Genomic DNA, 27,537 nt, shown 5'->3' on the forward strand with positions numbered 1-27,537 from the left:
TATTTCAATATTCATATACATACTTAGAATAGAAATGAAATAAATACAAATTTACACGAACATCCTTCATGTAGTTTGCAGTTAGCAACACACAAATCAATACATTTAAATATTAATATTTAAACTTTTCTGTTAATTAAGTACACACATGCGAATACGAATTGCTTTCACATCGATTACTACAAGACATTCAGTCACTACAAAGGGCGGGCATTCGCCTTAACATAAAGATTGGTGTTGGGTTGAAATAGTTGACTTTCACCGATGGTGATCTACCCACTTACAAACATTGCAGTAATTATAGTACAATAACTAAAAGGATGTAAATAATTGCGATAATTTTTTTATGTACTTTTGTCAGATTACACGTTGTCTGGTAAAATTATTATTATAGTATTTAGGATCAACCTACAAATTACAATGAAATATAGGTTGACGATAGACACCTATGGGAAATTTAATGAATTCCAAAGTAAAAGACCATTTCCATATTTTTTTAAAAGTAAGAGTGGGTAAGGTAAGAAACCTAAATCGGAAAGCTAGTACATACCTATATATAGAAAAGACTAAAAATTTAAATACTCTTTTCGTTTCTTAAGGTATCTATCAAAATAAGTATCGCAATAATTTTATAGGTCGTAAAATTTACAAAACAAAATACCTAGCATATCATTAGTCCGGCTAATTTATTTATGGATATGTAAATGGATAGATTGTGAATAAAATATATTTAATCATAGTTTATCTTTATTTTCTCGACGATAATTTTATCAACAGCGTGTTTTGCTGCATAGTAAACATGCATTGTGCATCGATGTCTCCATGCGGTCAACGCATGCATATAGATGCATAGGAAAAGTTTAGTCATGATCATTACGTTACATATATATAAACAACTACTTACGTATTTCTACAATCATCCATGCGTGCAAAGTGAAATTGTTGTTGTTAATTATCAGAATCTACAACATACTATTGCAATATTAATTAAAATACTATAAAATTTAAATGTTATCATAACTGAACAATCGCTGCCAATATTGTTTTGTATTATTATGTTTATTTTATCATGATACTTAAGAAAATTGGTTTCAGAGCCATCTACCGTGAATTAGCAGTATTAAAAATGTACATAGCTTCCACTATTGCACACAAGATGTCACTGCACACATTCTTTGGGTAAATTATTCTACAATTAAATTAATACTGTTGTTTATTTTATTAAACTAATATTACTTATGTATAAATTCTTAATAAAAATTTAAACAAAAAACATATGTAGTTGAGAATAAACATTTTTCATTGAATGATATTTTTACTCACTTTTTCTAATATGGTAACACGACTGTCATCTTTAGTTTATGTCGCAACCGCTGTATGACAGCTGTGCTGTGTTAGAAAATTGGAAATTATGAAGTAGATTTATTTCTAAATTAGTGAGTTTAAATGACAGTTGGAAAAGAAACCATGGGGTAAGTTTAATGTTCTTTACACTGCCAGCGACTCTGGAATAATATGCACCGATTGAGAAAATTGGGAAAATTTCATTTCCCTGATCCTAGATATTTTTAGGGAGGGGATGCAAGTTACCCATGCAAAGGGATATTATAGGCCCTTATTATTAAATTATTATGATGTATATCAGCTTAAATCCTGCACGCTATTTGATAAATATAAATAGTACATAACTTATAATTTTTGCGCAAATATCTTTCGCAACCCGCAATTCGCACGAATGATTGCACTTTTGCATTGATTGTATCCGATTGAGCGCTCTTACCTCGGTAATAAGGACGAGGGTGCGAGCTCTCTCGGCTATTTATAATTCCCCGGTATACTTAGAAATTATAAGCACAGAGACTTGAGAGCAAAATGCAAATAAACCACTACTGGTTTCTTATCTTACATCTGGTACATACTTCAGTTGCTAAACTATTTTGTTTGTTTATAATAATGCATAATAAATACGTAAGAATATTAAAAGAATTATAACAATTTTGTATAAGTAGGTATACAATTTGAAATAGGACTACAACCCAAGAGCAGATACAATTACCTATATTGGTATTTGAGCTGTATGCTTTGAGTCTTTAAATTAATAATTAGATATTTATGTAGTACATTAAAATGAGTACATAAATGTTTTGAATATCAGTAAATTATAGTTAATCCGTCAGTCCTCGGATCACAGACACAATAGAAAATCTATTGTGTCTCGGCCCGATCGGGCCGCTCGGTGGTCAATGGGTTAATATACTCATTGAATATAAGTACTTATTATAAGTAGAAGTTTTAACATACTTTGAAAGGTTTAGAGATAAATTTGTGGAAAATATACTTTGTCTTAGCATGATAACAAATACATAACATAAATAACACCACACCCTTTAACAATTGAAACTTTTGAAAAGTAAATATTGTGTTAGGATTTTTATTCCAACAATATGTTGAATACATTTTTTATTAGAAACAAATACTGTGCTATAGTCCAATCATCATAATATAGTAGAAAACAAAGTCACTGTTTCTGTATGTCCATCCATATGAATGCTTAAATCTTTAAAACTGTGCAACAGATTTTGATGCGGCTTTTTTAGTAGAATAGAGTGATCGTCGAGGAAGGTTAATGGAATGTAATGTTAGTACAAAGCATTAGTTTGTAAGTTAAGGTGTTGAACATTATGCATGGAAGACTTCTTAATATGTATCTATTGGAAATTCCCTATTAACTAATTTATACTTGGATATAATACTTTTTAATACGTATGAGCAAAAAAAATTGGTTGTTTGTAAAGTAGGTTTACGATCGAGATGTTTACATGATAACATAATGCAGTGGCAGCGCTCGAGATGAGACGGGAGATCGGTCCGTCTCTCTCTCGTTATACCTGCAATCGCGCTCGTGAGGTTTTGGTGTGACACAAGTTTCTGAACATGTCACCTGACTAAAACGATTTTAAAAACGTTAAGTATCACGTTAAAACCATTTTGGACGTCCACTATACAAGATATTCCTCAACTAAGTAATTTTAAAAGCTTTGTATAAAATTTGGATAAGGGGTTATTAAAATGAATACAATTGTTAACATATTAATTTAATTTTTAACCAATTTTAACAAATTTTAAGTTGCTTTACAAATATTACAGTATGGTAAAATTCACAGTTAGATAAAAAAGCACTTGATTCTGTCTCGGTATCGTTGGAAAGACTTATCTAATACATTCCTTACATTTTGTTTTGTAACATGTCGTTATGACAGGTTTATCAATGTACACTCGACTGTACGGGATTTGTGCTAAATCTCAGGTATTTTTGTTACATTTGTAAGGTGGTCAAGTATAATTTTTCATTCATTTATAAAGACTGGAAATGAATAAAAAAAAATTTATAAAGAAAATGAAATGAAAAATTTTAATAAATAATTATACATTTCTATATATAAATATGTCTACATTAATATTATGAAGAGGAATTTTGTTAAGAGGAATAGTTATTAAAGAAAAAAAGGTGCTTGACCGATTTTGACGAAGTTTTCTTTATTTTTCTTATCTTACTTTCAGTAAATTATTATTCTGTGATGCCTAATGCCTATTCAACCTTCGACCTATCTATTTTGTTTATATTTACATACACTTTGTTTACCTATTTAAAAAAATGGCGACTTGATTAAAATCTATTTAAAGAGAAGCTTACGCGCGTAATTAAACACGCAAATACGCGTGTAATTCATCTTTGAAGCAGCGAAGAATAGGTTACAGGAATAGATTAAAAAGTTAAATGTATGTTGTTCCTGACTTTGTAGATGTGTTCATTATTTTGTTTTATTATGAAATAATCAAAAAAGTATATTCTCAACGAAGAAATTCTTATCTGCGTTCTTACAGTACGGAAATTAAAAAAGAAGTTGATTTTTTTTTAATTTCCTACTACATTTCCGTAGCACCGACCTATCTAGCACGTATAGTCAGATTGATTGACTTACAATAGCTTAGAAATAGGAGGAAATTAATACATCTTTCTATACAATATCATCTGGATGAATGAGATGAATCCCTATTTTCCTTGGTCATGGCATCACGCGTGCTTGACTGAACCGATTTCGATAATTCTTTTTTGATGTATTCACTGCATGCATTATTGTCGGGCAAAGGATCTTATTAAACTTAAGAAATTTTCTGCGAATTATTAAAATAAATGAGAAGGCAGGACGTCTGTCGGGTCAATTAGATAATTTATAAAAACATCATCATCATCATCAGCTCATATACGTTCCCACTGCTGGGACACGGGCCTCCTATGAGGGTACAGGACATAATCCACCACGCTGGCCAAGTGCGGGTTGGCGGATGACACATGGCCTCGAACTTTTGATTCTTCGACATGTCTTTATTTTATTTTATTTTTATTTTATTCATAAAAGGTACCTTACAGCTGTTGATAAGATAAATTATACTAATTACATATAAAAACGCCAATTACAAGGCACACCGATAATAGTAAAATTGTGTGACAAAAAACGGCAAATTACAAAGGTACAATAATTGTTTTCTTTTACTTTAACAAAAAATACAATTTATAAAATACCATGGGAGATTTACGCCTTGTTTTGGTATTATCATGGAGCAAGGGTGATATTATAAAGCATATTTTCAATACCGAAGTAGCATGAGCAAGTGTAAGTAGCCGTCTTCTAGTCAAGTGTGTAGTTACGTGAAGTTATTGAAGTTTCGATCTCAACACCAATTAATAAGGGATTTGCGTTCGAAATGTCTGTCTGGTTTCCATAGAAACTAACGAATGAGTATGACACACAATTACCGAGTTTTAACAAGGTCATGTGTCATGCTATTTTACTATTAGCAAGGACTCAATTATGCTCATTTGCACTTTACATAATGCGGTGTGATGAATAATTAATGGACTGTTATATTTTAAATTGAATCTTCCGTTTTTTGGAGATGGATCTCGAAAATTTGTTGATTCGTTTATGGAAAGATTTAATAAAATAAAATAATTAAAGATCGCCTGTCAGATGTTTTGAGTAAATTAAGTAGCTTCAGGCTAAGGCTGCACATACGATTTTTTCGGCGGCAAACCGCAAAATGCATCTGAGGTGCACATACTGTCAATTAAGCATATAGATATTAGTTCTATGATCTTCTTATTTTGGCGCAGATTCGCGGATTTTTTCCGCTAGCCAATTTTAAATAAGTCGCGGTTTTAAAATCAGGCGCGAGCAAAACCCATTTCCACTATACACAAGATTACGCGGTAAAAACTGCGGCGGCTTAGCCGTAGTGCGGCCTTAGTCTAATAATACTTTTTAGTTTATTATTTGTGATAGATATAGCCCTTTGTTCAATAATGGACGTCTCTAGATATACATATAGACTGGCTATTCTAAATAGCTATTTAGGCTAGCATTAAATTTACACTACCATGTAGGACACATTTGTTACTATTGTTATTATGTATTTTTGTAACGGCTACTGGACCTCAAAACACAGCAAACAACGATGCGAGTTATTGCAATTGTTTAAAACAAAGGATTAAATATATACATATTTCAACATATGTGTATTTCTGCATGATAGTGATACATATTGTTTATATATTATCATGTAATTTGAAAATTCGAATTAATCTTAACAAGTATTTCTCGTATATTTTACCTCTGTGACAAAAAATTAGTTATTATTATTGACCACGTTAACACAGGCATTGGCAGTTTTCCATCAACTGCTTATCGTCCACCACCTTCAGGAAACAACCTAATTTCAACTCGATTATATAAACTTACACCCATATCTCAAACAATCCACTTCTTATACTGAATTGAACATCTAAATTCTGACCGTCTACTAGTTTTTATAGCATTCAAATGCTTTATAAATGAGGTATTTTTAAATAATAGTGTAGTGTGAGCATATGCAAAAATACGCGGGTTCGAATCTGGCCTCGTAATGAATTTTTTTCTACTCTTTAAAAATTTTCTGACCAGTATCATAACTGGAAACTTAACACCCACTGTTCAATTTTCAGGGAGCAGCCAATCTTCACGTGCAAGGCGCACGTGTTTCACATAGACCCGAAGACGAAAAGATCGTGGATGTCGGCCAGCTCTGCGGCGGTGTCGGTGTCGTTCTTCTATGATTCCTCGAGGAATCTGTATAGGATCATTAGCGTGGAGGGGACTAAGGTGAGTTATATTTTAGGGTTAGATTTCCCCATAGTCCGGAGGCCTTTTAACAAACCCATTTCAAGAAATTTATGTTCGTCACTCCTTTCCTTATCCCCTTATCCATTAAAAGTGGGCAATACATTCAAAAAGGTCCTAGTTCTGTAAATGTTTATGTTATGATCGTGGTCGACTATCAAGAGACCCAGTAGTTTTTCGCTAATAAAAGTGATAAACATTTCTGTATAGCGGATAGGACTATGGGAAATGTTACCTAGATGGTTAGACTTTACAATATCTTACCAGCAATTATTGCAGAAGTACAATTGAGGTAGATATTGGTCACACTTCTTTACTTATTACAAATCGCATCTGCAGTTCATCGTATATAATATTGTGTTCGAAATATAATGTCCTTACGTTTTGTAAGGAATTCTGTTTTCGTTGTAAAGATAAACATTTTATATAGATAAAGAAGATAAATAATAACAATCATAATATGATAAAGACATCAATAACAGGGGAAGCCGTATTTCGGCACGAATTGGGTCACATGGGAAGTAGCCAGTGCTGCGGAAGCGAACGTTAAACTAGTATTCCATCATTATGATTTATGCTATCGTTGTACATATTTTGTATGAACGAGGCTGATCTTTCAAACCATTTGATATTGGTAACATATTTTCGTCGTGTTATTTAGTAGTGCAATTTTCCATACGGTCAACTTATTTGCTCGTTAAAATATATGATAGATTATTTTTACTAAATAACTATCTACTTAAATTTTGTTGTAGTAGGAATAATAATTATTTTCTTTTGCACTAAGAGACAAATTGTAGTTGGAAGTATATTGTCCAATTTATTTTTCAATATATAATTTTAAGAGAAATCTTCACCAATATTGCTAACCTTACATTTTAATAAATATATTTTTAAAAGTCCTTGAGATGAGTGCCTTCAATTAATACACGCTGGTGAACAAAATCTCTATTAAAATTTACAATATAAACATAATTTAAAGACGAACCCAGAACCGAATTAAAAATTCGTTTCCGGAAGCATAAAGGAATTTCGCGCCTTTATTAAAACCGCGTCGCCATACATCATCCGCGTTGTTTGTCCTTTTCTGACACCAGAGGACGCGACGAGCGCACTTGGCACATTTTATGAGTGCACCACGTTGTTTTGTTAGCGCTCTTAGTGTTTATTCAAATACAATTTTTCGTTGTTATTATTCGAATAAACACCAAGCGTAGTTGCTCAGTTGTTTGTTGTATCGATGTTGTTATACCTATATTAAGAAGAGCTGGAACGTCAACACATTTACACATTGCACATGTTAGGCCGGGAGATACTGACACAAAATTTCGGGTCATTTGTAACAGGATGGCGGTCTAGAGGCGTCTTAGTACGCAATGACAAAAAGAAAAATGATGGTCACAACGCTGGTACCGGTAGACTAGTCGCGTGGGCGTTAGTCACACTCGTCCGATAAATAGCGAAAGTCCAACGATTTGTAACACAAAAATTTTAGAATTTACCGATAGCCCTTAAAAAAGATGTAGGCGGTAGTGTCATGCCATACTTTTACGATGTGACTTACAGTCCGCCTTACCGACGTGAATGCGTTGATTTAAAAAAACAATTCAACCATTTGTACCGGGCTAACTTTTGCACAGGTAACCATCGTCGTGCAGCCATTTACTAAAATCGCCATGCCATACTTTTCGGACGATTCCAAATAGTCGCCATACCGCGGAAAATCTGCAAATTTTTGAATTTTTTTTTCTCGCCAAACGATTTGTACCACCCTACATTTTTTTTTCAACAACTCCTGAATGATTATAAATAGAAGTGTGATAATGCCATACCTGTGGGAGGTGGCGAATGTGTATAAGATTTTTTTCTTATTGTAAGATTTTATTCGTAGTTACACCGGAAAAGTATGGCATGACACTACCGCCTTCATCTTTTTTATGGGCTATCGGTAAATTCTAAAATTTTTGTGTTACAAATCGTTTGACTTTCGCTATTTATCCGACGAGTTCGACTAACGCCCACGCGACTAGTCCGCCGGTACCAGCGTTCTGACCATCATTTTTCTTTTTGTCATTGCGTAATAAGACCCCTGTAGAACCGCCATTCTGTTACAAATGACCCGAAATTTTGTGTCAGTATCTCCCGGCCTATGTGTAGCTTTTATTTTGCAATTGTTTATAAATACAGGGTGATGTCATTGGTGTAGTACGAATATCTAAAAATCTATGAAGAATTTTGTGATACAGTAAATGGAAGAATTATAGACTATTTTACAGTATTTAATAAAATCATTTAATTTTTTGTTCATTTTCATTAGAAATGTCAATTTTTCTCACCAATGTGGAAATTTGGATGATAAGGATCTTGTTAGAAAAATATAAATTTTGACTAAAATCGGCATTTTTTTTTCAAAAATCAAATAACTAATTAATAATCAGAGTTATCACCATTTACATTAATTTACAAACGATATCGGTTGTTCTTACTTAAAATTGAATACCAATGTCTTATTGCGGTATATGTTCTTTGGAAGTGTTCGTAAAGTTGTTGATCCGTAATTAAATTTTGCGCAAAATCTTTTAGAGCGCTTAGTTGTGACATATAGGTTTAGAGACATTTATTTTCAAAGAATTTTACAATTCACTTATTCTAAAGTTTCACAGTATTTTACAAAGTTGTACACCTTGAAAAAAAAAATTAAAAAATTTGCGGGTGAGTGGAGATTATTTTGTGCAATAATATCGTCTTATGACGGTATGGCTGTGTTCGTGAGGAATATTTACACGGATATAAAGCAACTAAATGTGACATCGATTGCATGAACTAAAATAAATATTAATTGTAAGTTTATTTAAAAATTAGAGTAAATAGTAATTTAGTGTTGACTTAGCTATTAAGTAATTTAATTAATACAATCTTGTTTTTTTTTTTTATAATATGTATAAGTATTAAGTATAATAATTCATAATATGATGTAATGATTTTTACTCTTTATTTTAAAATAATCATAAAATATGTATATACTTTTTATGTTATATTTAACACTTTATATTAGTTATATTAATTTATTTTTTGAAGTAATTTTACTTTTGATTTTTTTAAACTAGGTAAGTAAGTATGTGATCGTTGTTATTTTTATTTATATTGCTGATTTTATTTTATTCACTTATATTTTTAAGTTGTATACACGATAGTTATTTCAGGGCATATTTTCATTTTGTAGTATATGAAGTTTTAATTTCTTTTTGAATAATCCTAATGATTTTACTTGTTTTATATCTGTAGGTAGGCTATTATATATTTTAACTCCGTCATGAAGTAAATTTTTTGAGCCATAGTAGGTACGGGCTGGATGGATATTTAGGTGGTCAATACATATATTTTGTCGTAGATTAGAATTTCGCTTCCTCTTAGTTAAAGTGATATCTGTATGAATTTCCTTATTAAACAATTTTCGTATCAGAATACAAGTATTATAGACGTAAATTTGCGAAATATGCATTATTTTAGTGTCTTTATATATTTTCTTTGTTGGAGTGAGATAATTATAGCAAAAAAGGGTTTTTATTAATCTATTTTGGGCTATTTGTACTTTGTTCATGTTAGTTTTAGCGGATGTTCCCCACATCGGTATTAGATAATCTAAGTGGGATTTAATTAAGGAGTTATAAATTGAATATCGAACAGTATTTGGAAGACATTTTGCAAATCCTCTTAATGCACCAGACAATGAAACTATTTTTTTCCTGACTTTTTCAATATGCGGTTTCCAGGTCATATGACTATCCAATACTAGACCCAGATATTTTTCTTCATTAATCTGTTTAATTTGTTGATTATTTATAAAAAGAGGGGCATGTGTTGGAACTTTTTTAGATTTAGGTGAGAATATAATATAATTAGTTTTTTCAACGTTAATTGTCAGTAGATTATTTTGTAGCCAAGTGTTAAGGAGGGTCATATCGTGTTGAGCTTCCGATATCAAAGAGTGTATTGACTGTCCATAGTAGAATAGGCTGGTGTCATCAGCATATAGACTTATGTCACCTTTGAAGGGAAGCTCATATACGTTGTTTATGTATACTAAGAACAAAAGTGGACCTAGAATAGAGCCTTGTGGTACTCCATAACATATCGGCAAGGGATCACTTTGACATGATCCAATTTTGACAATTTTGACAACGGTTTGCGAGGTAGGATTTAATTAATTCATGTGCTGTTCCCTTGATACCAATGCATTGAAGTTTTGTTAGCAACGAGTCATGGCTCACGGTATCAAACGCTTTTTTTAGGTCCACAAAAATGCCGACCGCGATATTTCTATTGTCTAAATTACTAATAAGTTTTGTTATAAGATCTGACGTGGCTGTTAATATATCTGTTTCAGCTCCCTGACCTGTTAAAGCACCTGTAGCAGCTCCCTGTCCTGTAAAAGCACCTGTAAAAGCTCCCTGACCTGTTAAAGCACCTGTAAAAGCTTCCTGACCTGTTAAAGCACCTGTTACAGCTTCCTGACCGGTAAAAGTAACTATTATAGCTCCCTGACCTGATAAAACGTTTAAGCACCTGTTATAGCTCCCTGACCGGTATAAGCATCTGTTATAACTCCCTGACCTGTTAAGTCATCTGTTATAGCTCCCTGACTTGATAAAACATCTATTAAAGCTCCCTTACCTGTTTAAGCACCTGTCAAAGCTCCCTGACCTGTTAAAGCACCTGTCAAAGCTCCTTGCCCTGTGAAAGCACTTGTAAAAGCTCCCTGACCTGTTAAAGCACCTGTTAAAGCTCCCTGACCTGTTAATATATCTGTTTCAGCTCCCTGACCTGTTAAAGCACCTGTAGCAGCTCCCTGTCCTGTAAAAGTAACTATTATAGCTCCCTGACCTAATAAAACATCTGTAGCAGCTCCCTGTCCTGTAAAAGCACCTGTTAAATATCCCTGACCTGTTCAAGCACCTGTAAAAGCTCCCTGACCTGTTAAAGCACCTGTTAAAGCTCCCTGACCTGTTAATATATCTGTTTCAGCTCCCTAACCTGTTAAAGCACCTGTAAAAGCTCCCTGACCCGTTAAAGCACCTGTAGCAGCTCCCTGACCTATAAAAGCACCTGTTAAAGCTCCCTGACCTGTTAAATCACCTGTTACAGCTTCCTGACCGGTAAAAGCAATTATTGTCGCTCCCTGTCCTGATAAAACATCTGTTTCAGCTCCCTGACCTGTTCATGCACCTGTAGCAGCTCCCTGATCTGTTAAAGCATCTGTTAAAGCTCCCTGACCTGTAAAAGCACCTGTAAAAGCTCCCTGCCCTGTGAAAGCACCTGTAAAAGCTCCCTGCCCTGTGAAAGCACCTGTAAAAGCTCCCTGCCCTGTGAAAGCACCTGTTAAAGCTCCCTGCCCTGTGAAAGCACCTGTAAAAGCTCCCTGCCCTGTGAAAGCACCTGTAAAAGCTCCCTGACTCGTTAAAGCACCTGTTAAAGCTCCCTGACCTGTTAATATATCTGTTTCAGCTCCCTGACCTGTTAAAGCACCTGTAGCAGCTCCCTGTCCTGTAAAAGCACCTGTAAAAGCTCCCTGACCTGTTGAAGCACCTGTTAAAGCTCCCTGACCTGTTAAAGCACCTGTTACAGCTTCCTGACCGGTAAAAGTAACTATTATAGCTCCCTGACCTGATAACACGTTTAAGCACCTGTTATAGCTCCCTGACCGGTATAAGCATCTGTTATAACTCCCTGACCTGTTAAGTCATCTGTTATAGCTCCCTGACTTGATAAAACATCTATTAAAGCTCCCTTACCTGTTTAAGCACCTGTAAAAGCTCCCTGACCTGTTAAAGCACCTGTCAAAGCTCCCTGCCCTGTGAAAGCACTTGTAAAAGCTCCCTGACCTGTTAAAGCACCTGTTAAAGCTCCCTGACCTGTTAATATATCTGTTTCAGCTCCCTGACCTGTTAAAGCACCTGTAGCAGCTCCCTGTCCTGTAAAAGCACCTGTAAAAGCTCCCTGACCTGTTGAAGCACCTGTTAAAGCTCCCTGACCTGTTAAAGCACCTGTTAAAGCTCTCTGACCTGTTAAAGCACCTGTTACAGCTTCCTGACCGGTAAAAGTAACTATTATAGCTCCCTGACCTAATAAAACATCTGTAGCAGCTCCCTGTCCTGTAAAAGCACCTGTTAAATATCCCTGACCTGTTCAAGCACCTGTAAAAGCTCCCTGACCTGTTAAAGCACCTGTAAAAGCTTCCTGACCTGTTAAAGCACCTGTTACAGCTTCCTGACCGGTAAAAGTAACTATTATAGCTCCCTGACCTGATAACACGTTTAAGCACCTGTTATAGCTCCCTGACCGGTATAAGCATCTGTTATAACTCCCTGACCTGTTAAGTCATCTGTTATAGCTCCCTGACTTGATAAAACATCTATTAAAGCTCCCTTACCTGTTTAAGCACCTGTCAAAGCTCCCTGACCTGTTAAAGCACCTGTCAAAGCTCCTTGCCCTGTGGAAGCACTTGTAAAAGCTCCCTGACCTGTTAAAGCACCTGTTAAAGCTCCCTGACCTGTTAATATATCTGTTTCAGCTCCCTGACCTGTTAAAGCACCTGTAGCAGCTCCCTGTCCTGTAAAAGTAACTATTATAGCTCCCTGACCTAATAAAACATCTGTAGCAGCTCCCTGTCCTGTAAAAGCACCTGTTAAATATCCCTGACCTGTTCAAGCACCTGTAAAAGCTCCCTGACCTGTTAAAGCACCTGTTAAAGCTCCCTGACCTGTTAATATATCTGTTTCAGCTCCCTAACCTGTTAAAGCACCTGTAAAAGCTCCCTGACCCGTTAAAGCACCTGTAGCAGCTCCCTGACCTATAAAAGCACCTGTTAAAGCTCCCTGACCTGTTAAATCACCTGTTACAGCTTCCTGACCGGTAAAAGCAATTATTGTCGCTCCCTGTCCTGATAAAACATCTGTTTCAGCTCCCTGACCTGTTCATGCACCTGTAGCAGCTCCCTGATCTGTTAAAGCATCTGTTAAAGCTCCCTGACCTGTAAAAGCACCTGTAAAAGCTCCCTGCCCTGTGAAAGCACCTGTAAAAGCTCCCTGCCCTGTGAAAGCACCTGTAAAAGCTCCCTGCCCTGTGAAAGCACCTGTTAAAGCTCCCTGCCCTGTGAAAGCACCTGTAAAAGCTCCCTGCCCTGTGAAAGCACCTGTAAAAGCTCCCTGACTCGTTAAAGCACCTGTTAAAGCTCCCTGACCTGTTAATATATTTGTTTCAGCTCCCTGACCTGTTAAAGCACCTGTAGCAGCTCCCTGTCCTGTAAAAGCACCTGTAAAAGCTCCCTGACCTGTTGAAGCACCTGTTAAAGCTCCCTGACCTGTTAAAGCACCTGTTACAGCTTCCTGACCGGTAAAAGTAACTATTATAGCTCCCTGACCTGATAACACGTTTAAGCACCTGTTATAGCTCCCTGACCGGTATAAGCATCTGTTATAACTCCCTGACCTGTTAAGTCATCTGTTATAGCTCCCTGACTTGATAAAACATCTATTAAAGCTCCCTTACCTGTTTAAGCACCTGTAAAAGCTCCCTGACCTGTTAAAGCACCTGTCAAAGCTCCCTGCCCTGTGAAAGCACTTGTAAAAGCTCCCTGACCTGTTAAAGCACCTGTTAAAGCTCCCTGACCTGTTAATATATCTGTTTCAGCTCCCTGACCTGTTAAAGCACCTGTAGCAGCTCCCTGTCCTGTAAAAGCACCTGTAAAAGCTCCCTGACCTGTTGAAGCACCTGTTAAAGCTCCCTGACCTGTTAAAGCACCTGTTAAAGCTCTCTGACCTGTTAAAGCACCTGTTACAGCTTCCTGACCGGTAAAAGTAACTATTATAGCTCCCTGACCTAATAAAACATCTGTAGCAGCTCCCTGTCCTGTAAAAGCACCTGTTAAATATCCCTGACCTGTTCAAGCACCTGTAAAAGCTCCCTGACCTGTTAAAGCACCTGTTAAAGCTCCCTGACCTGTTAATATATCTGTTTCAGCTCCCTAACCTGTTAAAGCACCTGTTACAGCTTCCTGACCGGTAAAAGTAACTATTATAGCTCCCTGACCTGTAAAAGCACCTGCAAAAGCTCCCTGACCTGTTAAAGCATCTGTTAAAGCTCCCTAACCTGTTATAGCACCTGTAAAAGCTCCCTGACCCGTCAAAGCACCTGTAGCAGCTCCCTGACCTGTTAAAGCACCTGTTAAAGCTCTCTGACCTGTTAAAGCACCTGTTACAGCTTCCTGACCGGTAAAAGTAACTATTATAGCTCCCTGACCTGATAAAACATCTGTAGCAGCTCCCTGTCCTGTTCAAGCACCTGTTAAAGCTCCCTGACCTGTTAAAGCACCTGTAAAAGCTCCCTGACCTGTTAAAGCACCTGTTAAAGCTCCCTGACCTGTTAATATATCTGTTTCAGCTCCCTGACCTGTAAAAGCACCTGTAAAAGCTCTCTGCCCTGTGAAAGCACCTGTAAAAGCTCCCTGACCTGTTAAAGCACCTGTAAAAGCTCCCTGACCTGTTAAATCACCTGTTACAGCTTCCTGACCGGTAAAAGCAATTATTGTAGCTCCCTGTCCTGATAAAACATCTGTAGCAGCTCCCTGTCCTGTAAAAGCACCTGTTAAATATCCCTGACCTGTTCAAGCACCTGTAGCAGCTCCCTGACCTGTAAAAGCACCTGTAAAAGCTCCCTGACACGTTTAAGCACCTGTTAAAGCTCCCTGCCCTGTGAAAGCACCTGTAAAAGCTCCCTGCCCTGTGAAAGCACCTGTAAAAGCTCCCTGCCCTGTGAAAGCACCTGTAAAAGCTCCCTGACTCGTTAAAGCACCTGTTAAAGCTCCCTGACCTGTTAATTTATTTATTTATTTATTTATTTATTTATTTTGAAAACTACACAGCTTACAGTTTGACTTACTCTACTTATATCTATGATACAATACGCCAATTACGAGTTTTACAATTATTATCAATTATATGTATATTTAAAACAGTAACTTATTAAAGAGTGGTGAGTTGTGTGTGTGGGTGAGTGCGTGCGTGCGTTTGGGTATGATTGTGTGTATATATGTGTGTGTGTGCATGATTAAAATGTGTTAGGTACGTTAGATAATATTTTAATTACATTGGTTTTAAAACGATTGCGAGGGCAGTTAAATATGTCAAGAGTAGAAAATTTTTGATTGTATATCGAAGGTAGGCGATTAAAGAGTGAGTTCTTCATATATTGATTTTTTGTACGTGGTATAAAGAATAAAGGAGTATTACGTGTTCGAGTTAGAGGGGTGTTAAAATATATATTTTCTGTTAATTGGGGGCAGTCTAGTTTGTTGTTTAGGAGATCATAAAGAAACATAATATCTGAAAGAGTACGTCTGTCTTCGAGAGTATTCATTTTAAAGAAAATGCAGGATTCTTTGTAGTCCTTAAAGTTATGTTTTGCTTTAAAACTAAGATGCTTCATAAATATCTTTTGTATTTTTTCAATTTTGTCTTTATATTTTTTAAAAAATGGTCGCCATATTATACTTCCATATTCTAATATGCTTCTGACGTAACTATGATAAAGCATTTTTAAACACTGAGGGTTTTTAAAAGGTTGACTTGTTCTTAGGATGAAACCAAGGGATTTGTAAGCTTTACTGGACATGTACTCAATATGGGCGTCGAAGAAACATTTATCGTCCAGAAGGATGCCGAGATCCTTTACTGAAGTTGCTCTATTAATTAACTGATTATTGATACTATATTCGAACAAAATAATGTTACGTTTACGAGAAAAGCTTATGGTTTGGCATTTTTGAATGTTTACACCGATGTTATTAATTTTAAAATATTCTCCGAGATTATCTAGATCAGATTGGAGTAGATTACAATCGGCGGTACAAGTTACTTTACGGAAAATTTTGTTATCATCGGCATACAGTAAGCAATTTGAGTTCTTAATACAATGTGTTATATCGAAAAGGAAAATGTTAAAGAGTAAAGGTGATATATGGGATCCTTGTGGGACTCCAGAGGTGACGTTTATGAAGTTAGATTTATGACTTCCTATGACTACTGCCTGACGACGGTTTCTAATATAAGATATTACCCATCTATGAAGATTACCCTTAATACCTACAGCATTTAGTTTCCCGGCGAGAACATTATGGTCTACTCTATCGAAAGCCTTTTCGAGATCGGTATAAATAACGTCAATCTGAGCGCCGTCACTTATGTTAGTTAGTAAATAGTTAGTCAATTCTGAAAGGTTTGTGTTAACACTCCGAGACTTAAAAAATCCATGCTGAGATGAAGGAAGACATTGCTTACAATAGCTATACATAAAATCATTAACTATACTGTCCATAACTTTACCGAAAATATTTAAAATTGATATACCCCTGTAGTTAGTAATTTCATTTTTTGAACCTTTTTTAAAAATGGGGATTACACGTGCATCTTTCCATTGTTTGGGGTAGACACCTTCATCCAAAGATCGTTGAAAAATCAATTTTAAGGGAACAGCAAGCCCGTTTACGCATTTTTTAACAAATATAGCTGGAATCCCGTCTAAGCCTGCGCCCTTTTTACTATCTAGTTTTTTAACCGCATTTGTTATCAGTTTATCTGAAATTTTAATTGAATTAATTACGTTAGAATGGGGCTCCTCTGCGTATGGTTTGGGATCGTAGGAAGAAGATTGTATGAATACGCTTTGGAAAAAGCTATTAAAAGCGTTACATATATCTGCACCACAAGAATAAGTCACTCCATTATATACCATACGACATGGCAAGCTGTTGTTTTTGCGTTTGTTATTTACAAAATTCCAAAACTCTTTAGGATTATGAATTATATCTTTTTCGCACCTATTAATATAATTTTTAAAACATTCTTCTTGTAAAACTTTAATCCTATTTCTTAGTAAAGCAAATGCTGCGTAATCATTCGGGTTTTTAAATTTTTTCCAATTTTTATGAAGTTTAGACTTTTCTTTAATGATATTAATTAATGATGGGGTGTACCATTGAGGGTACTTAAAACGTCCTGAAACCCGCGCAGAGGGTACGTATTTTTCTATGATTGAGTTAAGCTCTTTGTAAAAACCATTAACTGCATCATCAACGGTCCCGTTAGTAAGAATTCGGTGCCATTCAATCTTCCCGAGTGCCGAGTTAATTGACATATAATCAGCTTTAAAAATTTTTTTTATGATCCGTGGATTATTACGAAGGGGTTTTATTTTATAGTTTTTGATGTTTATAAGTAACGGGGGATGAAATTTATCGATATTCACTAACGCTGGGTCGCATTGTTCGCAAATTAATGAAAGATTTGAAAAAACAAGGTCAAGAATATTTCCGCAACAATTATTAGTGAAGTTATACTGTGAGAGTCCGGATAAATACATAGAATTCATAAAATCGTCGGCGGTTCGCATCAAGAATGTATTAGAACTATTTTTATTCAAGTGCCCGTCAGGCGTCCACGCGAGAAAAGGTAAATTAAAATCTCCGATTAATAAAAATGAGTCATTCGGCCTCCTCGAATGGAAGTTAACGAAGGATTCGTTGAAGTCGACCAATATACTGGCCGCATTGGAATTCGGTGGAATATATATTGCTCCCACGTGAATATCCGCGTTTTTTGAATATTGATTTAATAGCGTACTACTTAGAACATGACCATGAATCGTAATCCAAATACATTCAACGTTACCAACGTGGGTCTCGTTTGTTAGAAATGCGGAATAACATCTTTTTATACAAATCATAACTCCGCCTCCCTTCATATTATTGCGTCTACGATCATGCCTAAATACGTCGTAACGGCTATCACATATTTCTGAGTCTAACACTCCCTCACACAACCAAGTTTCAGTTATAATTATGATATCATAATTGTTCGCTTCGATATTTTTGTAAAAGTTTGATAATTTAGTTCTGAGTCCACGAGTGTTCTGATAGTAAATGTTTAGAAATTTCATTTTTTAAGAATGTATAAAAGTGAAATCACAAGTAGAAAAAAAAAAAAAAAATAAAGTTGTTATGAGGGTGAATTGAAATTAAAACGCTGAGGACTCGAAGCAAGTTAAGCGAAACGGGTATGTGTGATTGGAGTGCAGCTGCTCGCAACCTTTTATTGAAAATTATCTGCAATATAATTAAATGTAATATTATAATATATATGTGTTTATAAATGATGTATGTGTATGTGTGATGTGTCGGTATGTTATACAAGAATATTATTAATATTATACAAATTTGAGATTTTACATTGATATAGTAATAATATAAAATAACAAAATGAACACTACAAATACGCAAAATTAAGTACATCAATAGTTTTTTGATAAATATTTTTCTAATTCTTCTTCGGTGCTTATAGCTATTGGGGGCGATTTTTCGTTCATGCGCATATAAATGGTACAGTTTTTTATCCATATATATTTGATGTTATTATCTTTCGCACGAAGTCGACATTTGTTAAATAGAATTTTATTCGCAATTGTTAAGTGTTCATTTATAAATATCTTTGATGAATTACCTTCAAATCCGAGGTCGCTAGATGTTAAACCCTTATTTTTATTTGCTTTGCGAAAGTTGGCTATTATATTATTTTTAATATTCCTTGATTTTAGTTTGGCTATGATTCTTCTTGGCTTATTGGGGTTTGAGTGAAGCGGCTGGACCCTGGTGATAAATTCGATGTCGTCTTTTTGTATGTTGACATTTATTGAAGTTGCAATTTGTAGTAGAAGTTGTGGAAGATCTTCTTTCGATTTTTCCGGCACACCAACAACTTCAATATTTAGGAAACGACATTGCTGCTGTGAATATCTGTGTTCTTTTTCAATAGTATTTGATTTTTTTTGCAGGTCTTTTATTAAGTCGTCACGCAATGCTAAATTTTTTTCTAGGTTAATAATACGATTTTCACATACTCCAATTTTTAATTTGAATGTATCTACTTCCTTTGTCAAATTGTCTATTATTATTAATTTAGAGTCTATATTATCTAGTTTTGTACTCAGCTCTTCGATTCTTTGAAAATCAATGCTTGTTTTTAGGTCACCTAGCTCCGAGCGTAACTGATTCACTTGTTGCGGTAGATGTGCCAAAGTTTGTAAAAGCGTTTCAATCCTTTCAAGGGCGGGCTGGTCAACCGACGATTCCGTGACTTTCTCTGTGTCGAGATCTTCAGATGGAGTAGGTCTTGGGGAGGCTATGTGTAATTTAGGTTTACATTCCGAGCATGTCCACGACGCTTGCCTGTCGGCTCCAAGTCTTCGCCAACCGATTTCCGTTAATGAGACACAGTTATAATGGAAATGTGTACGGCAAATGGAGCAATGTGCACCTTCTATGACTTTATTGTCGCAGCGTTTGCATGTTATGTTATTCATCGTGAAAAAGGTTGACAATCTATGATTTAGGTTGATGTTATAGGCATGAGATAACGACTCACCGGTGACACGCAGAAACGGCCGTTGTAGCAGAGAGCGAGTCAAAAAATATCGGACTTCTTCTTTACTCGAAGTGGAGCGGGAGGCTGTCGCCGTGATGCGTTCATATATTTAATGTATTACGGCGATAGAAAAATGATCAAAATGGTTATTACTATATGGGTCAGAATACTTTGTATATTGAGTTGTGATTTTATTTGCAACAATTAACACGTCCACTCTCAATAGTTACAGAATTACGAATGTGTTAATATATCTGTTTCAAACTCAAACTCAAACTCAAACATTCATTTATTCAATTAGACTACTATTTAGTAGCACTTTCGAATCGTCATTACATAGTATTTTAACATTTACCACCGATTCGGAAAGCAGTATCTATGGAGAAGAATCGGCAAGAAACTCCATAGTTGCTCTTTTAAATAATGTCAATAAATTTACATAATATGTAACTTATATCTACCTAACTACATAATATGCCAAAGAACTGTCCTGTGGTTTTTACGCGACAACCCTCCATGGGTCTTTATCGTCCATATATTCCTGAATACTGTAGTACGCTCTCTGAACTAGTACATTTTTTATGTAAGTTTTAAATTTAGTACTACTAAACTCTTTAATATTATGAGGAATTCTATTGTATAAGCGTATACCTTGACCCATAAATGAATTTTTAACTTTAGCTAATCGGAAAAATGGCATTTCAATTCTATTCTTGTTCCTTGTGCCATAATCGTGTCTATCTCCTACTCTTGTGTGTAAGTCAGAGCTTTTGTGTACATGCAAAATATTATTAAATATATACTGTGATGGTACAGTAAGGATACCAGTATTCTTAAAATGATCTCTTAGTGAGTCCCGAGCACGTAAATTATATATAGAGCGAATGGCTCTTTTCTGTAAGATAAATATAGTTTCTATATCTGCAGCCCTGCCCCACAGTAGAATTCCATAGGACATAATGCTATGAAAGTAGCTGAAATAAACCAATCTGGCCGTATCTTCATCGGTGAGATGCCTTATTTTTCGGACTGCATATGCAGCAGAACTGAGCTTACCTGCAGCGGTGTTGACATGGGCTCCCCACTGTAGTTTCTCGTCCAATGTTAACCCTAGAAATACAGTAGACTCAGTAGGATGCAATACCTCCCCGTTCAAGGTAATATCTCTGTTCAACTTTTTTACATTAGGAAGTAAAAATTCAACACAAGTGGTTTTTTTGGCATTTAATAATAAATTATTGGCAGTAAACCATTCAGATATGTGTAAAAGAGCACTGTTCACTTCGTCAACATTTGGGTCATGCCTATCCACATTAAAAATTAATGAGGTATCATCTGCAAACAGAACTATTTCACACCTATCCTGCAAATAATAGGGAAGATCATTGATATATACCAAGAACAAGAAGGGACCTAAAATTGACCCCTGTGGAACACCAATGTTAATTGACGCACCGCTAGAACGTTCTCCATTAACAACTACAGTCTGTATCCTATCATGCAGGTATGACGCTATGAGGTTCTGGGCTTTTCCTTTAATTCCATAGTGATTAAGTTTACGTAACAAAGTACAATGTTCAACGCAGTCAAATGCCTTGGAGAGGTCACAAAATATCCCTAGAGCATTTTTTGAGTTTTCCCATGCCTTATATATATGTGTTAGAAGTGCAACTCCAGCATCTGTGGTTGAGCGCCCCTTTGTGAAACCAAACTGTTTGGTGTGCAGTAAATTATTATTTGCAAAATGACTACTCAATTGGTTTAATATTAACTTCTCGAATACTCAAACTCAAACTCAAACTCAAACATTTATTTATTCAATTAGACTTCTTCTAGAAGCACTTTTGAAACGTCGTTAAGTACATATTTTTAACATTTACCACCGATTCGGAAAGCAGTATCTACGGAGAAGAATCGGCAAGAAACTCCATAGTTGCTCTTTTTAATCATGTCAGATTTACAATTTTACAAATTACATAATATGTAATATCATAATATGCCAAAGAACTGTCCTGTGGTTTTTACGCGACAACCCTCCATGGGTTTTTATCTTCCATATATTCCTTAATACTGTAATAGGCTCTCTTGACAAGTACATTTTTTATATAAGATTTAAATTTAGAACTACTAAACTCTTTAATATTATGAGGAATTCTGTTGTAAAAGCGTATACCTTGGCCCATAAATGAATTTTTAACTTTAGCTAGCCGGAATAATGGCATTTCAATTTTATTTCTGTTTCTTGTGTCATAACAATGTCTATCTCCTACTTTTGTGTGTAAGTAAGCGTTATTATGTACATATAAAATATTATTAAATATATACTGCGACGGTACAGTAAGGATACCAGTATTCTTAAAGAGATCTCTTAGTGAGTCTCGAGCACGCAAATTATATACAGAGCGTATGGCTCTTTTCTGTAATATAAATATAGTTTCTATATCTGCAGCCCTGCCCCATAGCAGAATTCCATAGGACATTATGCTATGAAAGTAGCTAAAGTAAACCAATCTAGCCGTTTCTTCATCGGTGAGATGCCTTATTCTTCTAACTGCATATGCAGCTGAGCTGAGCTTAGCAGCGGTGGTGGTGACATGGGCCCCCCATTGAAGCTTCTCATCCAATGTCAAACCAAGAAAAACAGTCGATTCCACAGGGTTTAATACCTCCCCGTTTAAAATAATATTCCTTTTCACCTTTTTTACATTTGGGAGGATAAATTCTACACAATTTGTTTTTTTTGTATTTAATAGTAAATTATTAGCATTAAACCAATTGGATATGCGTAAAAGAGCAGAGTTTACTTCGTCAACATTTGTGTCATGTCTATCCACATTAAAAATTAATGAGGTGTCATCTGCAAACAGTACTATTTCACACATATCCTGCAAATAATAAGGTAGGTCATTAATATACACTAAGAACAAAAACGGTCCTAAGATAGATCCCTGCGGAACACCTATGTTAATCGGCGCACCGCGAGATTTCTCTCCATTAACGACAACGGTTTGTACCCTGTTCTGAAGATATGAAGCTATGAGATCCTGAGCTAAACCTTTGATACCATAAAAATTTAGTTTCCGTAATAGAGTGGAATGTTCTACACAGTCGAAAGCCTTAGAAAGGTCGCAGAATATCCCCAAAGCATTCTTTGAATTTTCCCATGCTTTGTATATATGTGACAAAAGAGCTACTCCGGCATCAGTGGTAGAGCGCCCCTTTGTGAATCCATACTGTTTGGCGTGCAGTAAACCATTTGATGCAAAATGACTATTTAATTGGTTTAAAATTAGTTTCTCGAAGACTTTGCTCAAAGTTGGTAATATGGAAATTGGCCTATAGTTATTACTGTCTTCTTGGTCACCACTTTTAAATAAAGGAATAACTTTGCTAAACTTTAGTAAATCAGGGAATATACCACAGTCGCAACACTGATTAAATATAAACGCTAGTTGATTGGCAATGTTTTCTATGATATTATTTACTAAATTTACAGACATACCCCAGAGATCACATGTTTTTTTTAAATTTAATGTTTTAAAAGTTTTAACAATTTCATCAGCAGTCACGTGTCGCAATTCAAATAATTTGTTACACTCAGCAACGTGATCCCTCAATAAAGACTCTGCAAGCGCTGAAGACGAATTTAAATTCTTAGTTAAACTAGCAGGGACACTACTAAAGAAATCTTCAAAAGCAAGCGCAACATCAGCACTTTTGTCAATGACCCTACCAGAGTTGACAAGTTTTATGGTACTATCGTTTGATCGGATTTTGCCCAATTCACCATTAATAATTGTCCAAACCGTTTTAACTTTATTGTCAGAGTTGCGTATTTTGTCTCTGATATACAAACTCTTGGCAGTGAAACAAACTTTTTTAAATGTTTTTGAATAATTTCTAACATAACTAAGAAATGACAAGTCTTTGTTATATTGTTTCATACCATATAACTCGTAAAGAACGTTCCTGCATCTGTGTATACTAGGAGTTGCCCATTGGCTGAATGGTAAATCCTTGTTAATAGTTAAAGATTTAATTTTAAATATTTTTTCATATTCACTATGAATGAACTTAAAAAGATTTGTAAACATTTCACAAGGATTTTTATGAAAGGATTGATTATTCAGGTCAGGTAGTTTATTATCAATATTATTTCTAAATGTATGAATGCCTTTTCTAGTTATAGGCCTAACATTAATTCTTTTAAATGTTGGTATGCAATCCCATTCAAAAACTACTTTCTGGCCACAGTGATCCGAAGTTAGCGTGTTGAGAATATATTTTTCTAAACATTTGCAATCACAGTATATATTATCAATACAAGTTGCAGAAGTAGGTGTTATTCGTGTGGGCTCATCAAAAAGTTTATACAGATTAAATGAATGAAACAAATTAACTATTCGTGTTGCCGTTTGTGTGTGTGAAAGTAAATCAATATTAAAATCACCACATACTATTACCTTCTTTTTACTCCTGCCTAAACGCTTTAATATTTCTTCCATGACTGTCTCAAACAAATTGTAGTCACTGGAAGGAGGTCTGTATACGCAAACAATAATGTAACGCTCAAGCTCAACACAGGACAGTTCAATGGTGCGTTCTACAGAAAGGCTAACAATGTCAGTTCGTTCCTTGCATTTTAAACTATTGTGTACAAAAATAAGAGAACCTCCATGAATAGCATTTGTCCTAAAGTATATACTTTTTAATTTATAATTATCAATATTTATTAACAACTGACATTGTTTAAGCCAATGTTCTGTTACACAAAATATTTTAATTCTATTATGATTTAAAAATAATTCTATTTCTAATAATTTGCTAGCCAAGCCTTGAATATTTTGATGTACAATAGAAAAAGGCTGCTTAGCTGTTGTCTTACATACTAGTTTAAATCTAGCTTAGGGCTAGTTTGTCTATCAACACTTAACCTAGGTTGATGTATATAATTACTACTACATAAAATTATAGTAGATCGATGGTCTGCTACTGAACATGTATCAGACTGGTTAATAATTTTATATGCTATTAACATAGCAAGTTCTCTCTTATATCTAGATGGCAGATACACTGTATTCTTTGTCAAACAAAAAGATTTTGTACAAGAATTTATGTCAAAATATATAAATGCATCACTATGATGATTTGTTAAATTATATAATTTTAAATTAATATTATAGATAAATTTGTTTTGATTTTGTGTCAAACCAGGCAAATATGGCAATGTACACAACATAAATTTGCATTTTGTCTCACTACTAATTTTCAACATTTTTTGAAATCCTATATCAATGTCATGTTTTTTTAAATTAAAACTATCTCCGTATAATATAATAACAATACTATTTTCCTTAAAACTAAAATTATCTAACGAATTCATGATATATGTAAATGAACTATTAGGAGTGCAAAAATTGGTTACTTTATGCCCTAAGTTGTTAAGCAAAGCGCCAAATCCCTGACCTATATTATCTGACAACACAACAATTTTCTGCATGGAAAGATGTTTTGTTTTACTAGATGAAATTGTTGCCGTTGGTTGGATACTATGTATGTCAGTGCAGTCAATGGTCTTATGGGGCGACGGTTGCTCATTGTCACTTATGGAACACTGACATACATAGTTATTGGTCATGGACTCGAAGCGATCCATATTTTCATTGCTTAACTTTATTAAGTAATCTGCCTCTTTTATGTGTTCAGTAATTTGTAACTGGGCAGCACAATATTCTTGTTTGAGGTCATGTAATGTATCATTTAATGAGTCTATTTTCTCCTGAAGTTCAGTAGTTTCTACTTCATATATCATTTTATAATGTTCTAAGTCCCTATGATATCTATCTAACTCTTTTAAAAGGCTTTTATTTTTATTTTGCAAATGTGCTACATTTTTTAATGAAAACCTATTTCTAATAACTAATTTAGTGCGTTTAATAAACCTACTTAATTTGAGATATTTTTTTAATTTATTGTGTGAATTTAACTTGATTTTTCTATTGTTTTCAAAGCCACTTAACTGTCCACATTCAAGCAGTTCACCAAAAAGACTGTTGGATGAATTGCATAGCCGCTTGGAGTTATCCTCCTGAACCTCCATTAAACTGCATTCCAGTTCAACGATACGACTGAGAGCCTTCTCGTGGTCATTGGAACACTGTTGGAAGCTGTCAACAAGGTCTTGAAGGGCTGTACATTTGTTTTGGCTGTCCATATATTGAGTGTGGAGTTCAGCTAGCTCGGCCTTCAGACTAGTATTCTTATTTATTATTTGCTGGATTTCTACCTCGTGTTCCTCTCTTTCCAGCAAGAGTTGTTCACACAGGGATTGAGAAGCCTTTAAATCCTGTAGTGTGGCCTTTAGTTTGTTTTCCATATCTTTGGCCACTGCCTTGCGGGTCAGCATGTTGTAATTTTAGTTGCTGAAACAGGTGAAATAGATGTTAAAAAGTGTATATAATAATATGATGCAATTAAAACAATTTGCTTGTGTTAGATAGGCTTAATATGGTTTAATTATAAGAAAAGAGTAGATAGTGAATGGATAAGATATAGGTTTTGTATTAGAACTGAAGTATATTTTGTCTGGAGCTATTAGTTTTTGTCCTCTAAATTGCTTCCAACTTGTCAAGCAAAGTGAGACGATAACTATGCGCTCATGTATTTATTGTGACGTTACTCATAAAATATGAGCAGTGTTATTAGTTTAAATGAATGTGAATGTTGTGTGTATCTATAAATAAGATATATTAAAACTAGTACTCCCCTGGTTTTATCCAAGAAGAAATTCGAATTTGAATTTCCGTTGCCGTTGACATCCACGTTATACAAAACGCAGCTTCAGTCACGTAATTATACGTATTTCACATTAAATAACACTTGTACGTTGATAAGATAGTTAACTATTACTAATTTATACTGTTTTTACAAGTAATTATTGAATTTAATATGATTTTTTTAATTTAAAACTAAGGAGCTGATATTCACTCAGCTGTTGACATCTGTCATCTCTTAATATCTTACATACCCCTTACCCATATCTCTTAATACCTTACTTAATGTTGGTAAAATAGAGATAGGTCTATAATTGTTACAGTCTTCTTGATCGCCCTTCTTAAATAAAGGTATAACTTTACTAAGCTTTAGTAAATTAGGAAATGTACCATAGTCACAACACTTATTAAATATGGAAGCTAAATTTTTCGCAATATTTTCTATTATATTATTAACTAAATTTACGGACATTCCCCAAAGATCACAAGTATTTTTAAGATTAAGCGTCTTAAAGGCAGTAACAATATCATTAGCAGTTACGTGTCGTAATTCAAATAATGTACTGCACTCCGCAACATGGTCCCTCAAAAAGGTCTCTGCAAGTGCTGAAGACGAATTTAAACTATTAGTAATAGTAGCAGGGACACTACTGAAGAATTCTTCAAAAGCAAGCGCAACATCAGCACTTTTGTCAATAACCCTGTCATTATTTACAAGTTTTATGGTATTACTTGATTTGCTTTTACCCATTTCACCATTAATAATTGACCAAACTGTTTTAACTTTATTATCAGAGTCGCGTATTTTTTCTTTGATATACAAACGCTTTGCAGTGAAACAAACTTTTTTAAAAATTTTTGAGTAATTTCTAACATAACTAAGAAAAGATGGGTCTTTATTATATTGCTTCATACCATATAATTCATAAAGAATGTTCCTGCACCTATGTATACTAGCTGTCGCCCATTTACTAAATGGTAAATCCTTGGTAATATTTAAAGATTTAACTTTAAATATTTTTTCAAATTCTTTATGTACTAAATTAAAAAGATTTTTAAACATTTCACAAGGAC

At 34.8% G+C, this 27,537-nt stretch overlaps 2 protein-coding genes across 2 annotated transcripts in view; one reads left to right on the plus strand and one right to left on the minus strand.

Moving 5' to 3' along the window:
- The first annotated feature begins 1,356 nt into the window (after positions 1-1,356).
- The window catches only part of homer (protein), a 64,994-nt gene continuing 38,813 nt past the window's right edge, over positions 1,357-27,537 (plus strand). The window contains exons 1-2 of the mRNA XM_090115225.1: positions 1,357-1,472; positions 6,044-6,200. Of these exons, the coding sequence (XP_089971351.1) occupies positions 1,447-1,472; positions 6,044-6,200 (183 nt within the window). The 5' untranslated portion in view covers positions 1,357-1,446. The remainder of the gene's footprint in view (positions 1,473-6,043; positions 6,201-27,537) is intronic.
- On the minus strand, positions 21,540-26,641 carry LOC149898545 (uncharacterized). The gene has a single exon (XM_090115211.1). It carries the CDS (start codon positions 26,094-26,096, stop codon positions 24,579-24,581), a length of 1,518 nt encoding a protein of 505 aa, XP_089971337.1. The 5' UTR covers positions 26,097-26,641; the 3' UTR covers positions 21,540-24,578.

The sequence above is a fragment of the Colias eurytheme genome, chromosome 22 (genome assembly GCF_061535395.1).
Source record: "Colias eurytheme isolate Ceu_HAF_F1 chromosome 22, ilColEury1 Martin Lab GWU primary, whole genome shotgun sequence".
NCBI classification, from domain to species: Eukaryota; Metazoa; Arthropoda; class Insecta; order Lepidoptera; family Pieridae; genus Colias; species Colias eurytheme.

Bases quoted from the DNA above. Each gene is read 5' to 3' on its own strand.
- LOC149898545 (XM_090115211.1), bottom strand. From the start codon at position 26,096: ATGCTGACCCGCAAGGCAGTGGCCAAAGATATGGAAAACAAACTAAAG.